This window comes from Vulpes vulpes, chromosome 14 (genome assembly GCF_048418805.1).
Source record: "Vulpes vulpes isolate BD-2025 chromosome 14, VulVul3, whole genome shotgun sequence".
NCBI lineage: Eukaryota > Metazoa > Chordata > Mammalia > Carnivora > Canidae > Vulpes > Vulpes vulpes.
Genome location: NC_132793.1, coordinates 16,994,625 through 17,011,015, shown reverse-complemented (window position 1 = coordinate 17,011,015; position 16,391 = coordinate 16,994,625). Strand labels below are relative to the sequence as shown.

General features: G+C 46.5%; 1 protein-coding gene across 23 annotated transcripts in view; it reads right to left on the bottom strand.

Annotated features, from left to right (window-relative positions):
• Window positions 1-16,391, bottom strand: part of PTPRT (protein tyrosine phosphatase receptor type T) — a 1,025,198-nt gene that overhangs the window by 686,420 nt on the left and 322,387 nt on the right. For all 23 annotated transcript variants that reach the window (XM_072735832.1, XM_072735811.1, XM_072735820.1 and 20 more), the window contains exon 3: window positions 5,765-6,036. In XM_072735832.1, the coding sequence (XP_072591933.1) occupies window positions 5,765-6,036 (272 nt within the window). The remainder of the gene's footprint in view (window positions 1-5,764; window positions 6,037-16,391) is intronic.

Here is a 16,391-nt window from a genome sequence, read left to right as displayed (position 1 = left end):
GGATCCAACACAAGGGGATGGGGTGAGGGATCAATGAAACAAGCTTCCAGAAGGAGTTGTCAATTGGGGTCAGGACTCCAGTGAGGGATTAGTATTGAGCAGTCTCATCAACTGAGACTGAATTATAATAAAAATAACAAAAGCAAAAATATAACCACAATTTATAATAAAGGTTGGCAATACTGACCATTTATTATATGATCTTGACCCAGTCTCTCAAAAGCCCTAAAAGGTGGGGCCAGCTGCATTACCAAAGCTCAGAGAGGGAGCCAGAGGCAGACTGGGAACCAAAGCCCTGGGCTTCTGGCTCACAGCACACAGCCACATCCCCTACTAGGCTTCAATGGAAAGCAGTTCAACTGTCATTTAACCAAAACACCTGGTTAAGTAGAATTCTAACTTTTTTCCCAGTTCGTCAAAGTACAACTTAAACTCTTCTAACACTTGGGACTGTTTTTCCCATTATAACCCAGTGTCTAACCCATGTCATACCATTTTCATTCATGCAGCCATGAATGAATGCAAGGCTGGTCAGAACGGGTGATAGTGAAACACACCTTTGTTCACTGTTCTCTCTTCCTTCCTCTGCAGAAATAAGAATTCTAGAATGAGATAGGAAATCTTTGGGACACCTGGGTTGCTCAGCGATTGAGCGTCTGCCTTTGGCTCAGGTCATGATCCTGGAGTCCCGGGATGGAGTCTCACATCGGGCTCCCTGCATGGAGCCTGCTTCTCCCTCTGCCTGTCTCTCTCTCTCTCTCTCTCTCTCTCTCTCTCTGTGTGTGTGCCTCTCATGAATAAATAAATAAAATCTTTTTAAAAAGAGAGAGAGATAGAAAATCTTTCTTTTATCAGAATTCCTCTTGAGAATTTATTTTGTGAAGCATCAGGATAGGTGAGACTTGGGTTTCTCAAACAGGGGGAAAAAATACCCCATAAGAAACAAAGGAAAGAATGCTCTGGTTTTCCATTAAATGAGTTAATAATCGTAAAGGTTTGTAATATATAGGGTAAGATGTTAACAAATATTGCTGTTATCCTTGTTTTTACTCTGGGGAGAGTGATGGGCAGTAAGAGGAGAAATGCCAGGGAATGGTGGTAGGTCTGGGGAGGGAAAGAAGCTATTGGACTGTCCTACATAACCACCTCCTGTAGTCCACATCTCAAGTTTCCACTGAAGTTCCTACACTCAACCGACTCTCTGATGTGAGTCCTGACTGTCAGAATCTGGCACAGGCTGGAGTCAGGTCCATGTGGAGTTACATGGAAACAAAGAGGCACATATGGTGGCAGGAACAAAGGGAGGTGGGAAAGGTGGTGGAGAGGAAGTACAGAATCATAAAGAAAGAGACCATGGCAGCCCACAGAATCCTTGATGAAGTCTCCAGACTCATGAGATATTAGAAGGAGGGTCCACAGAATTTTTATACCACAGGGCAGGCTCTGGAGACACTGAAAATAAAGGACTTCCCAAGGCAGAACTGAGTCCCCCACTGTCACTGCCCCCGTAACTCTGAGCAAAATGTTCACAAAATGTGCAGGAGCCAAGAGGCTCCCGTCTTTGCCATGCCACTCCAGAATTATACTTTTTTTCTAATAAAAATCATGCAAGCTGCCAGGAGATAGACCCCCTCAATGCCTGGAGAATGAGGAGTCAACAACACAGATGTAAGATTGGATATTATCGAAACAGAGCCAGAGAGAAAGGAGAAAGTCCATGCTGGACACTCTAAGGCCTACCTGGACCCACGTGCTGAGGCAGGTCCCCTCCACACTGAACTCTCAATGAGGCTGGCACTAAGGTGAGTAAAGAATTGTAGAGGCTACTTTAGTGCTTACAGGGGGTAGGGAGGCAGGGCAGAGAGTGAGCAGAAGTAGGCCATGCCAACACCCAGGGATGCTTCATGTCAGAGGGCAGGGACCCTGAGAGGCAGGGATGGGGTGGAAGGCCTAGGCTAGGAAACCTGCCTTCTCTGCAGGACATTCTTCAACCCCAAGGCCACCACGTGGACCTACAGTCAACTACACACGCCCCAGTCTCTAGAACCTTAGAGACCCCCTAGTACTTGCGCGGAAAAGCACAAACCTCTCCCTATGCATGAGCTGTTGGACAAAGCCAGGAACTAATTTTCCAGGAGAGGCTCAGAGATGAGTCCCTCTCAACCTCTCCAAAAAAACCAGGTAGGATGCATGCTGGGAGAAGGGATGGATAGGTCAGGACTTGTTTAAGGAAGCTGGCACTTTATCCTCCCCTTTTGTAGTCCTTGAGCAGGGAATCTCTACAGCAGAAGTTTTAAGGGGCTGCAAACATTTTCTCCAAAGAGAGAAAAAATGTTGGCTCACCAGCACCCCTCTTAGGAAGACAACCACATATTTTGATGAAGAGGGATTGTTTAGGGTGAAATCAAGAGTCTCTCTCCCACCTCAGCCCCCAGAGGCCTGAATAAGACAAGGAGGAGGGTTTACTGCTCAGTGGAGAGGGATGAAAGGAAATGTGGGGGGGGGGGGTGAAGGGTGGAAGATGGGCTCCCTCTGTGAGATGCACCCCCAGAAGTGCAGAACTGCATGTGAAGTCACTAAACTTACAGAGTGCCATATGCCAGTGCCCGATCCCTGAGAAAGGGACTAGACTTCAAGTTCAGCTGAATCCAAGCCTGGAAGGCCCTAGATTTCATGTGTCTACATAGCAATTATAAGCGCTAAATAAAAGCCAACTTCACCCAGGCAGGTGCTGGAAAACAGAGTGAGCAGGTGGCTGTAAAACTGATAAAAACTTCTCTCTCTTTTTTTTTTTAAACCTTGGGACAGAACAGTTCAGAATCATTAAAAACATAAAATAGAGTTAATATCACCTGCAAGGGGGCAGAGATCTAAAGTACAGTTTAGGCAGTTTTAATAAGCCCCTGCTCCCCAGAGAAGAGGCAGGTGTGGAGGTACTGGGCCAAGGGACGTTCATCTCTGGCCCTGCTGAGACCCTGGCGCCACAGAGCCCCAGTAATAGGAAAGATGAAATTTCCCTGTTTATTACAGAGCTAAAAGTCAATTTTGGAACTATGAAATATGACTTTAATAAATGAATACATAAGCCATCACGATCTGAGTCCCAGCACTGCTAAAAACTAAAACTGTATTTAGTCTGCAGAATCATACATATAGGACCAGAGCTCGGGGTCTGATGAATTTTAAAATCTACTCTGTGTCTTTGAATCTCCTGACAGTCCCCTCATCTCTCCCCTGGATGTATGTGTGGGCAGTGACTCTGGGAGCATGTAGGTCCCATGATTAGGCACTTGTGTGTGTCCGGCCATGAGACTATCCATTAGTGGCTGTGTGTGTGCATCTATGAGTGAGAGAGAGAGAGAGAGAGAGAGATTTATCTGTTCTAAACTGCTGCTTCCAGTACACCACAAAGCTCAGAGCAGAGGATATAATGTGTCGTAATGATGCTGTAGTGGCCAACAAGTTGGAAATCAGAAAATTCTCCCAGATGAGGTTGCTTATCACAGGGATGATAACTAACAGAGGACAGCTCAACTGCGGTGGGGATCTCTGCACAGAAGGCACCCTGCCTCCTTCCTCTTTTCCTGTTCCTCCTCCCTTCCTTCCGAACAAGTGCTGAATCCCTCCACAAGCCTGACATGTTAATATATACACTATCTCATTCAATCCACTAAAGAACCCTTCATTGTACCTATTTCCTTCTTCATTTTACAAATGAGAGAACTGATTTAAAATGATGACAGGATACATCAAACATTACACAGCTAGTGAAAGGAAGATTCTCATAATGCGCTTTTAACCCCTAAAGCAGGAAACTTGAGCTTGGAGTCAGAGGACCTAGGGAGAATTATGGGAACCTCAGTTTACCAATAATATGCCCTGCTCTAGAACAGAAGACATGTTGCTCTCCAACACAAGGAGATACTACATAGATAAATGAAAGGCAATACACTTACCACAGAGCTGGGACAAAAGAAATGCCCAAGAAATGTCCTCTTTCCCCTCCATATCCTACCGAAGAGCAGGGCCAGCAGTGCTACTGTTCCTCTCCTGGATTACTTTTCCTGCTCCTAAGACTTGCACCTATAGCCCTATCCTATAATCCATCCATGTCGGGCCCTAGATAGGGGTTTCTAATTGGAGCTCTGACGCCTCACTGGGGAAACCCATGGCCTTACAGACACAGTTACTTTATACTTAGTTATATGGTGGGGAGGGCAGTCTTGAGATTAGGCATCCAGGTTCTGGTCACAGCTTTTCCAATGATTTGCTGAGTGCTCTTGCATTTCAGTATCCATCTCTAGACCTCAGTTTTACTACCTACATCAAGGTTCAGCAAACTATGGCCTGGAGGTCAAATCTGGCCCACAACTTGTTTTTATACATAAAGTTTTATTGGAACACAGTTGCATTTACATATTATCTATGGCTGCCTGCATGCTCCATCTGAAAGGACTGTATCACAGACATTGAACTGAAGGATGTCTCAGAAGCTCCCAGCCACTAGCCTTGCCAGCCTCAGGTCCATTTTCTGCCTCAGACCCTAAAAAAATTTCTCTAAAATGCAGATCTGACTATGTCACTTTCTTACTTAAAACCTTTCAACAGTAGGCTTGGAGAAAACCACAAAAAAGGCAGAAAGGATTTATAGGGGTGATGAAAATGTTCTAAAACTGCTTTATGGTGATGACTGCACAACTTAGATTTACTCAAAATTACCAATAACATAATTAAATGGGTAAATGCTAGGATATATAAATTGTACCTAAATATACAAAGTTGTTTTAACAAAAAGAAAAGCTTTCTAGGGTCCCAGGCCAAGTGGGCACAGAGCTGTGCTCCTCCAGGCGTGCTCCACAGACTGCCAGAAGCCTGTGCCCTGGGTGTTCTCAGCACACAGTGGCATAAGTAGGTGGAGTGGGAGAAGTGTTTGCAGCAATGTGGCACTGCTGTGACATTTTTACTACAGTCATGAAAGTACTGGTCCACAATGAGTTGAAAGGGAAAAACTGTTCTTTTGCAACAGTTGGAGTAGCAGTGCTGTAGACGAGGGATTCCCCTGAATCTCCTTGGCCTGGCATTCGAAGCCAGCCATGACCAATTCGCCTCTGCAAGCTTAACTCCCTGCATATCCCCTTTGTGACCTACCCTTAAACAAGTGAGAGTTTCCAAACTCTGCAAAACTCACTCCCTTCCTCCTGCAGTCAATAGCATGTACCATCCCTGACAAATTCAAATGCCTTTTTCCTTCCTTTTTCAGTAATTATTTATTCATCCTTCAAGACTTCACCTGGCTGCCACCTCTGCCTGGAAGCCTTCCCAATGGCTTTCCCCCAAACACCCTTTTCCCCAGGGGTGATCTTTTGACTAGTTATCCCAGCTCTCAGAACCTCAAATTTCTTGTCTGTAAAATAAGGATAATAATAGTATGTCCCTCAACAAATCGTTGTAAGCAATCACTTTATAAAAGGCTCCAATGTCTCTGTTCCCCCCGGCATCCCGGAGAGCCCACTATGTCCCACTCTACAGTAACTGCTTAATGATCATTGGTCTCCACGTCCCAAGCAGGACCTCCAGGGAGGCAGGTGCCCTGCTAGATCACCTCTGTACCAGCAGGGCCACACTAGGAGAAGCTCAGGAAACATGAGGTGCACAATAAATGAGTAAGTGAAGTCCTTTCTTAACCTAACAAGTCTAGGGAAGCAAGAGGTACAAAGATTTAGGATTACTTTTCAAAAAACAATGAAACCATAGCATGCCATACCTGGTAGAAATGTGGCCAGAAGGTGCTGATGGCAAGCTCTGCCTTCACCCAGCCCTCGGTGACGACCCCAGACACGTTCCAGACAGGGTTCCCCTGGGGCCCGCCGTTCACCTTTACATAGACATTCAAGGCTCCTGGGCTGGACCTGTCACGGCTGGAGAAGTAGTAATGGAAATCGATACAGTGGGTGTCATTCTCCTTCAGGGTTGGCAGGAGAAGGTGGGCTTTCTGGCCAGAGGCCCTCCCAGAGCTGTTCACCATCATGAAGGATCCTGGAGACCCACAGAGGGGATGGGAAGTAGAGACAAAGAAAGAGAAAGAAAATTCTCCTGATCATCAGTCATACCCAAACCATGGTGGTCAGAAACCAAGTCACTCTAGGAGGGCCTGACTGATCCTCAGGACTGATCCTGAGGAAGGAAACCCCTCTCTCTTCTTCTATAATTGGGACTTTTATAACTGCTCAGCAAGGCAGTTTAATAATTAAGAGATGGGGGCATCTGGGCAGCTCAGTCAGTTAAGCAAGCAACTCTTGATTGAGACCCAGGTCATGATCTCAGGGTTCTGGGATTGAGCCCCGCATCAGGCTCCAAGCTCAGCACACAGTCTCCTGAGAATTCTCTCTTTCTCTCCCCCTCCCACTCTCCCCACATGTGCTTTCTCTCTCCCTTTAAAATAAATAAAACCTTTTTTAAAAATTAATAATAAAAATTAAGAGACCGTAACATGTATGAGTATTTCTACAAAGTAGACAGTCTATAAACATTTACAGAAAAAACATTATATCTAGCAGGTCCTAAAGGAAACATGGAACAAAACCCCAGGAATACAGTCAAATGCAACTTCCAAGAGTAAAATGTGACATACAAACCTTCGGCAAGCTCAGGCTATCTCAATGGAAGCAGCAGCTCTACAATATAGGAAGTGTCATTCGAACACGATCACAAGGACTCCAGCATTCAGTACAAGGAATAATTGCAAACTATCCCTTAACACTGTATTCAGCACAGGGAATGATTCTATATATCATAGGAGGGCATATAAAAAGTAGTATAAACTCTGAAGAAATGTGAGAACCAACCAGAAGATATTCAGCCTGGAATGGAGGGTAATACTTGCTAGGTGTCTTTTTAATATACTATTCAATTTCATCTTCAGAATGACCCTGGTAAGTAGAGTATTTTCATTTCATTTAAAGACTGAGTAACTTGCCCTGGGCCACACAGTCAGGAAGGGATGGAGGAAACCTAGATTCTCTCCAACTCGGCATTTACACTATTATTCTGCAGAAAATGTGACTACTGTTTTTCAAGCACTAAGCAGGCTGCCAGCCCATAGAGAGGAAGTGAGCATCTTTGGAGTTGCTTTGACAGATTTAATGGTTGTTTCTAGTTCTTCTAGTTCTCCCTGGATCCATGTCCTGGGCCTCCCCGAAGAAGCAGAGGGTGTGTCCCCATCCCTTGACTTTGGGCTGCACTTGCTTTGGTCAACAAGATGTCAACGGAATGAATCAAGCAGAGGCTTGAAATGTGCTTGCCTAGGAGGGCTTGCCTTCTTGTGCTACCACCACCTTTCATGAGAAGAATGTGCCCCAGGTAGCCGCCGCCCCTTTCGGCTTAGGATGGAGAACAGACATGTGTGGTGGAGAATGGAGCTCAGCCAGGGCTGAAGAACCAAGCCATCCCCACTGGGCAGCTAGGAGCACAGCCGTGTGGTCAATAAGCCCAACTCAGATCTGCCAGTCCACAATCGATGCTCAGACCCAGGAGTATGAGAACAAATGCTCACTGCTGTTTGCCCCTGAGTTCCCTCTCCATTTGCTGGGCGGCACGACTGTGGCAACTGCTAATTGATAAAGGTGTCTGAGCGGCAGACCTATGAAAAAAACCACAGGAGGCTTATTTCCATTCAAAGGGCCTTCTAACAATGGCCCCGAGACAGAGGGAGTTCCCTGCCACTACAGGTGGCTAAACAGAGGCTGGACAATGGGAAAGAAATCTAAGGAAATCCCGCCACCAACTGTGAGGGTTGAACTTGTGACTTAAAGCCCTATGATGCTATGAAATAAACTGCATCATAAAACACAGTGGATAAACTCAGGGGATCTGCGATGAACATTCCCACCTCGAAAAGCACTACTGCATTGAAATCTTACTTTAACCACTAAAATCTTACATTCAGGATGAAACCTTAAGACTGCTTATCCTCAATCAAGATGAGCCACTTCGAGAAGCAGCCTCATTTATTCACACTAACACCCAGGAGACTAAAGCTAGTAAATGCCGGGCAATCTGTTGCGTGTTGGGATTCTAGAGGGTACCAAGCACTCGTAGCCAATCCTCCCTGGGTTCTGAATGAATTTAAAAATTGACATGGAGGGCGGGGGGCACCTGGGTGGCTGAGTTGGTTAAGCGTCTGGCTCTTGATCTCTGGGTTCTGAGATCAAGCCTAGTGTCGGGATCTATGCTCAGTGTGGAGTCTGCTTCAGAGTCTCTCTCTCAAACAAATAAATCTTAGGAAAAAAGACACGAGAGAGAGAAGAGGGGAGAGGAGGAGAGGGGAGGGGAGGGGAGTTCAAAACTCTCTATTTTATTATTCACAGAACTGGATTAGGAAAGTAACTTGGACTTGAAGCCAAATGAGGCTTCCTGCCTTTTCTTCTCCGTACTAGCACACACAGCAGCTGGCTGATCATGGACTTTGTCCTGCCGACTCTACCCAGATCCCTAGGGTCAGAGAGATCCTCGAGGGAGGGCCAAACAGGACCCCTGGGTAGGCTCACCCTCAAAATGAGCAATAAGAAGCAAGCACTAGGCTCCCCGTCATTCACCATCCCACCAATCAGAAAACCGTCTGCCTCCTAGAACAAGGGCCACTGAAAGCAGTGCAAAGGCACATCTCCCCTCACACCTCCATGTTTCCAAGAGTTTCCTTGTTTACTGCCTGGCAGTAACACAGGGTAAGTAGAGAGATGTCCCTTGTCAGATGTAATCTGTGTAATTATCACAACCTGCCCAGTGAGGCAGCAAGGAAGGAATCCCTGCGTGAGAGAGCACAGAAAGAAGACTGAGCTAGCATCCATGCTTGTATGTGTTCATCTGCATCCCACAGGGTTCCAGAAGGTTTCCTGGGGACAGATGAGTGAGATCCCACAAGCCCCATGAAGCTTGGGTGACTGCCCCTTCCACAGAGGTATGGCACAGCTATGTGTAGAGAAGGCAGCCTGAAAAGCGAGCAGTGCCGGGCTCTCTTCACTCCGAATCCCACCATGCCCCATGGACATTGCAGCTCCTACCCTCCTGGCAATCCACACAGGCTGCCTAGGACCTGCAGCACCGAGAGTCAGGAGGGTTTCTCTTCCACCAGCTCAGGCTCCTACTTATTTTCATCCCAGTTCCAATGGTGAAGCAAGCTCACGGAGGAGGCAAAACTACAAAACCTTTATCCACTCCCAAGAGTCTAGGGCTACCCTTTATCTTGCTGCCCTGATGACTGTTGGTAGAGGATGCTTCAACTCCCCGAAGACAGAGCTGGTGAAAGTGTTTGGCCCTCCATCTACCCTCCATTTGGAAAAACTGCTGGTTGATGAACAGACCTGTCCTCTTGGTTCTGGGCACACAGCTGGATCACATTCCCCAGCCTCCTTTTAGAGGTTTGTGGGTCATGCAACTGGATTCTAGTCAATGGGGCCTGAGTATGAAACTTTCAGGCTTGGTTTATAAAAGCTACTTCCCTCCCCTCACCCCAACCCCCATTGCTCTTGCTCCACTATCTTGTTTCTCAAAGGATGGTCTCTGAACAGAGAATCAGCACCACCTGGGAGTTTGTAAGAAATGCAGCATCTCAGGCCCCACCGCAGGTCTACTAAATCCAAATTTGCAATTTATCAAGATCCCCTGGTGATTCATATGCACATTAAGGTTTGAGAATCACACACACACACACACACACACACACACACAAAAGGTTTGAGAATCACTGTTCCATTGTCTTTCTCATCTACCAGCTAGCTGAAAGCATAGGCTTCCCAGAGAAATAGAACCCAATAAAAGGAGCCTGGTTCCCTGAATGACCATGACCATGAGGAAAGGCCACCCAACAATTAGGAACACTCATTTTGGCTTTAAGGAAACAAGGAATACATGGTTATTGGGCTATTAAGCCATTGAAATTGTGAACTTCATTTCCACAGCTAGCATAATTTTTTTGGCACCCCTATAGAGCCCTTACTTCCTCCAAGTCCCATTATTTAAGGGGATACGATGAAAAACGATAGTTACGAGGCAAAGCTGCAAGACACGCCAAATAGGAACATCAGTAAGAGCAGCATCCTACTGCAAACAGAAACAGAAAGAAAAAGAGAAAGAGAAAGAAAGACAGACAATGCACTCTGAGCATGAATTCTTGAAAACACAAGAAATATCTTGGATCTTCATTAAGATCACCTGTCTTTGGTGGGCCAGAGCTGGGTGGGGTCAAGGTCACAATACCACTATCACCCTGGCCCCTCATGTATATCTAGGTGACTTGCTATGCACGCCCCAACCTTTAGACTAGACAGAAAGGTATGTGTTTTGCTGTAAGGCTCAGAGAGATAGACAAGATTAAAAGAAAGAAAAAAAACCCTAGAAGACAAAAAATGATGACTGCCCACCCCACCACTCCCAGCACAGCCTACCCACAAAGGCAGGAAGGGCACAGGCCAGAAAGATACAGCAGGAGGGAGTTCTGCTCAGGAACGTGTTGGTAAAACTGGAGGAATGAGCAGCGCTGCTCTAGGAGTCTACGTGACAGGTGACAGGGTGAAAAGTCAGGATCAGCAGGTGGCACACCGAGCAGGAAGGAAGAGAAGACCCTGGGGAGACACCCACAGCAGCAGCTGTGCTGAGACTCTCCTATGGCTTGTGATAGTGGGCTTTCCGGACGAGTCCAGAAAGGGCTCCTTTGGACATGAAAAACAGCCAGAGCAACTGATCCTATTACTCAAACTAGGGAGAGCCTTCTAAGGGCAGACAGAGGCCTGACAGTCAAGCAGGTAGAAAGGCTCAGGGGACACAAGATTTAGATCCTGGGTTAGTGTTTTATGGCTGCTGTAACTAATTACCATAAACTCAGTGGCTTAATAGAACGCAAATTTATTCTTTTATGGTTCTGGAGAAGCCTAAAATCAAGGTGTTGGTAGCGTTTCTTTCATTCTAGAGGCTTCGAAAGATAATCTGCTTCTTTGTCTCGTCCAGCTTTAGAGGCTACCCACATTCCCTGGCTCCTGGCCCCTTCCCCCATCTACAAAGGGCATCACTCCAACCTCAAGCTCTACTGTCACCTCTCCTGTTTCTGATTCTGACCCTCCTGTCTCCCTCTTATAAGGACTTACACACTGCATCCACCCAGCCAATCAGAATAATCTCCTTGTTGCAATATCCTTAATTTAACCACACCTGCAAACCCCTTTTGCCATATAAGGTAGCATATGTACAGATTCCAGGAATGAGAACATGGTCATCTTTGGAGGACCACTATTCTGTTTTCAGACATTACATTGACATGAACACATATGTATTCCCAAGCCAGTGAACCAGAGATACAAGGATGACAGTCTCATTCAAGGCCAGCTTGGGGTACACCATCTAAGGGTCGGGGACACTGGGGGAATCTGAGAGCTATTATGTGAGTGTGGAAGATTCCTTGAATCATCAGATCCTCGCATCACCAAAGTCTCAGAAGGGGAGCATGAGGTAAAAAGTAAAAAATAGGATCATATCATTTGACTCTCAATCTGTACAAAGAGAGAGAGACAGAGAGACAGAGAAAGGTTGGGGACTATATAACTAGGGAAGGTCTACCCTTCAGCAGTAGAAACTCAGCAGGTCCACTGGCCAGCATGAGCATCATGGTCACACACTGCTCCTCAGACACCACCATGTGGTTACCACCGCCCCCCCAATCCAGGTTAATCTGACTGATGATCTGTAGGAACTGTCCCTGTGGTTTGGCCACCCAATATCCAAACTCCCTCCCTATATTCAGGGAACCAGTTTGAAGCAGAGCCTCCTTTCCTCTCCAGAAACAGAGAAGGCCAGATGCCCCCTTCCAGCCTGCTCTGCGGGCTAAGACTCAGGCATACATTCTGGGTTCCACCAAGCAGGTGTACCTGACTCCAAATTCTGAACCAGAAACAAGTGACTAAATGAGCCCTGGCTCAGTGGACCAGACTGAGAGAGCTCACTATGTTACAGGGAGGGTGGCAGCAGTGGACGATGGTGCCTCTGAGCGGCACAGGCAGCAAAATCACAGCAGACCAAACAGGATCCCATCTCATATACCCCAAAGGACAGCTCTGGAGTAGAGCACAGACATAATTACATGGCATGGAAAAGGGTGATGAACTCGGCCAGGCAGGTCAGGGCATCTTCCAGGCTACACAGATGTGTGAAGCATGTGAGGATGTGAAACTTACAGAGGGAGTGAGCACATCGTGAACCCTGACAGTGGAGTCTGGCTAGCTTTACACCTCACATGCACCTGCATGAGCTCGGGCTCCTAACAGTCCTCCCCATGGCTTGCTGAAAGCCCTCAAGGGACATGCTCCCTGCCAGCTGAACGGACAATGCCAGTGCCCCTGTCCTCACTCCACTTCCAAGCACAGACCTCTTGAGTGGCCCTCGCTGTCACCTGTGGTTTCTCAGAGATGAGCAGATCCTTGCCAGTCTCTCTGCTGAGGCACATACTTGGGGGACTCAATACAACTGCTTTGGCCCTGAAGTCAATAAGGTTCAAGAGAGAACTCTTTCTGCAAACATACATGGCTTTTTTCCCTCCTTCCTCCATCAAGGTGCAGGCTCACCCAGCACCACTGCCCCCCTATATTGCACTTGGCATCATCCTCTGGGACAGATTTTCTCCTCCACTGTGGCCTTGAAGCCACTCCTTGCAAGAGGCCCCCTGCAGTCTGTAGGACATACCTGAGTAGGCTCATATCCTAATGGCATGGGGCTCAGTTCTCTCCCTTCTAGCACCCCATCCCGGGAATATCCTCAGGGATATGTTAGTGTAGATCACTGGATGTGAAGAGATCCTAGAAGGTATGTGGCTTAAATTCTCCCCATCAAGGTCATGTGAGCCTCTCCTCTTTCCCTGTCGGGATTCCTTTCATGGATGTGTGCCCGGTGGTAATTTGGGACAGCATTTCAAACAGAGGGAACAGCATGTGCAAAGGCCCACACACTGGCAGCCAGAACATGCAGCAACACAAGCACAGTGTCTTGCAGGAGAGTGGGATCCACAGCTCCCTCCATATCCATCTTACGGAGGTCTGGCCACATCCTCCGCAAAAGGAAGGAAGCCGTATCTGAGTGGAGCCCAGCGCTGCTGTTTCAGAGATTGTTAAGGCTTGAGAGCCCTCATCCACAAGCAGCTTGGTGGGGCCCTCTTTGATCAACAGGTTGGCTTAATTAATACCATCCCGGGGCTGTCAGTTTCCCAGAGATCAAAAATAAGCCAGTCATTATGCCAAGATCAGTCAGAAACAAGAAAGAGGAAGACCGTAAATATGTTCTTTTCCCTTCTCCTTTCCCCCCCCCAAAAATCCACTGACGTGATAAGGAACATAAAACAGCATCAGTATCATCATAGTTATTATACATAGTGCCGAAAACTGTGGAATTAAAACAGGAAGTACTCTCTGGCTGGCCATAAATTTTGCATTTTTCCCCTCCGTGCATAATAATGCCTTGATACGCGCCCCGTTATTGATGTGTCTGCAACACAGATCCCCTTTTTGGAGGCAAACCGCTTCTCCATAGCAGATGGCGGCTATTGTGTTTACACATGAGCACCTCAGGATTGCATTTCCTCACGTCGGCAGTAAAAAGAAAGCCCTAATTGAGTTTTTAATGGCTTTGCACATTGTTCATTAAGATTACATGAGTGTGCTCAGGCGACTGGCAGCTGAGGGCCTGGAGCTCCAAGCGCTCAGAGTTGTCCCTGCAGACAGGTGGCCCCGCCAGCTTCCAGTGTCAGCACCTATGTGAACGGAGTGGATGGCAGCAGGGACCCACACGCTGCCCGGAGCCAAGGCAGCTGTGATGGCACAGAGCAAGGGCCGGATCTGCAGTCAGGAGAGCTGGCTTTCAGTACCACTCCTGTTGTTTTCTTAGTCGTGTGACTTTGAGCAAGTCAATAAAACTCACTGGGCCTCAATGTTCTCATCTAGAAAATGGGGTAATGAAAGCTACACGTTGAACTCTTCTGTTGTCACTAAATCTTAAGTGAAAAACTGCACATGACATTAAATGGTGATGTTAATAATGAACGGCCAGTAGCAGATGTCACTGTGCCTGATGCAATTTACACTGAATGTTACTACTAAACTTGAGAACTCAGTGTATGCCAGGCACTGATCTAAGCATCTTTTAGCACCCCCGGGAGGTGGTGCCATGCTATCACTGTTTTAAAGCCAGGAACACTGAGGAAGAGAAAGACTTCCACCTACACAGCACTCATCCACTCCATGGCAGGCAGAGTAACAGCCTCCCAAAGATGTCCACACTCTGGTCTCCAGAACCTGTGAAAACAGTACCTTAACATAACAAAGGGGAATTAAAGTGGCAGGTGAAAGTAAGGTTGCCAAGCAGATGACCCTATGATGGAGGTGGCTTATTCTGAACAAGAGAGACAGAAGAGGCAGAATCAGAGAGGGATTTGAAGATGCTATACTGCTGGCATGAAGATGAAGGGAGGAGCCATGAGCCAAGCAATGCAGGAGGAATTTTTCAGAAAAGGCAAGAATACAGACCATCCCCTAGGGTCTTCCAGGAAGGAGTAGAGACCCGTGGACACCTTGATTTTTGTCCAGTGCAACCCATTTAGAATTTTGGACTGCCTGAACGATACAATAATAATAATAAAAAAATCTGTGTTAGCCACTGAAGTTGCCATGATTTGTTATAGCAACAACAGGAAACTAATACATGCTACAGATTTCCCAGCTTCTGGGTTTTGCTCAAATGAGGCTATTCCTGAAATCCACTCAGCCCGGCTCAGCCATGATCCTTCACCAAACTATTTAAATGCCACTTACGCTTGGTGGCTTTCACTAATGCCCAGAGGATGCTTATTCCCACACTGCTGACTCTATACATAGCTCTATTACATCTATTCTGGACAAGGCTACTTTTAGAAGACCAGAATGCTGATGTTTGGCTATCTGGTCACAATCTAAAGAGCAGGAGACACCAACCCATCCAAAGACACAATGCACTCTAAAGAAAATGCAGGTGGAAGGGAAGCACATTTCTATCAGCGCTATCAAGAATATTGTCATTAAGCCATTTGTAAACACGACAGCTTAAAATAGCCAGAAGAACAAACATATTATTCAACATCATCCATATTATCAATGAAAGCAACCCAATTATCATGTGTCAAAAAAAAGAAAGAAATTTGCTTCTTTTCTAATACACCAGAAAATAGGGAGGAGGGATTAATTACAGCTTAATAGATACATAATATCTATTTAAAACAAGAAATACCTCCTGAAGTTTCAAATGAATCGAGCATTGTGAACATTTTGTCAAAGTCAATCTGTGTGAACCAGTAATAACTATTTCTGTAATCATTCATTCAGACCAATAAGTTGGGGTTTACACATTTCATATGCAAATTTGTTAAGGCAATTTTCCAAGAAACAGCTATCTGATAACCCATGTAGGTATGGATGGTGTGGTTTTAAAATGGAATTAAACCCAGGCAATTGGATGTGAAGGTGCTGCTGGAAGAGGGTCTACCACGGACGTGTCTCCCCAGAGACTGGGCACATGGGCTGCCTGCATTCCTTCCCCATTCCTGAGAAAAGGATAAAAATGGAGAAGAAGGAGAGAGAAAGAGTAGCAAAGGAGGGAGAGGAGGGGGGAAAGAAGAAGAAAGCAGAGGAGGACACAGCAGAGAAGATGAGGGAGGAGGAGTGAGGGAGGGAGACAGGGTGAGAGGGAGAGAGTGAATCAGGGAAATACAAGTGAGGAAAAGAATACTGAGCAGCGAGAAAGGGGACGATGGGAGAAAGATGGCAACAAAGCAGAATAAAATGGAAGCCGTGTGCCACCCCTTCGTTACCTCTCATCCCTTTCACTCCCCAAACAGAAACAAAAGCCTTATACCCAAGGCTTCTAGACCTTACCATGATCTTGTGATGAGAATAGACCCACATAAAACCCTTTGGGGCACCCCAAGACCTAGGCTATCCGCTTTACCACCTCATAGCTCACCTCCTCCAGCATCTCAGCAGAGCTCAGCATCCCAGCAGGAAAAATAAACATTATCATCAAGAAGACAATGGAACCTGATGTGTGACCCAAGGAGAACTCTGCTACATGAATGGTGGGTGAGACTTAAGGCTTGTTCCAATTGGTCTTCACTGTGGGAAATTATCACAACGCTTTGGGCAAGGTCAAGATAGAACTGAAGGGCAGATAATGCACCTCTCCCTTCAGACTCCCACCCCTCTCCTGCGTTCCTGGTTCCAGTCACACAGTGCCTCTGGGAGCCTGAGAGCTAAGAATTTGCTCTCCATGTCTTCACACCTTCATCAGAGGTGTACAGCTAGTGAAGCCTATGGTTCCAAAGTTTTACA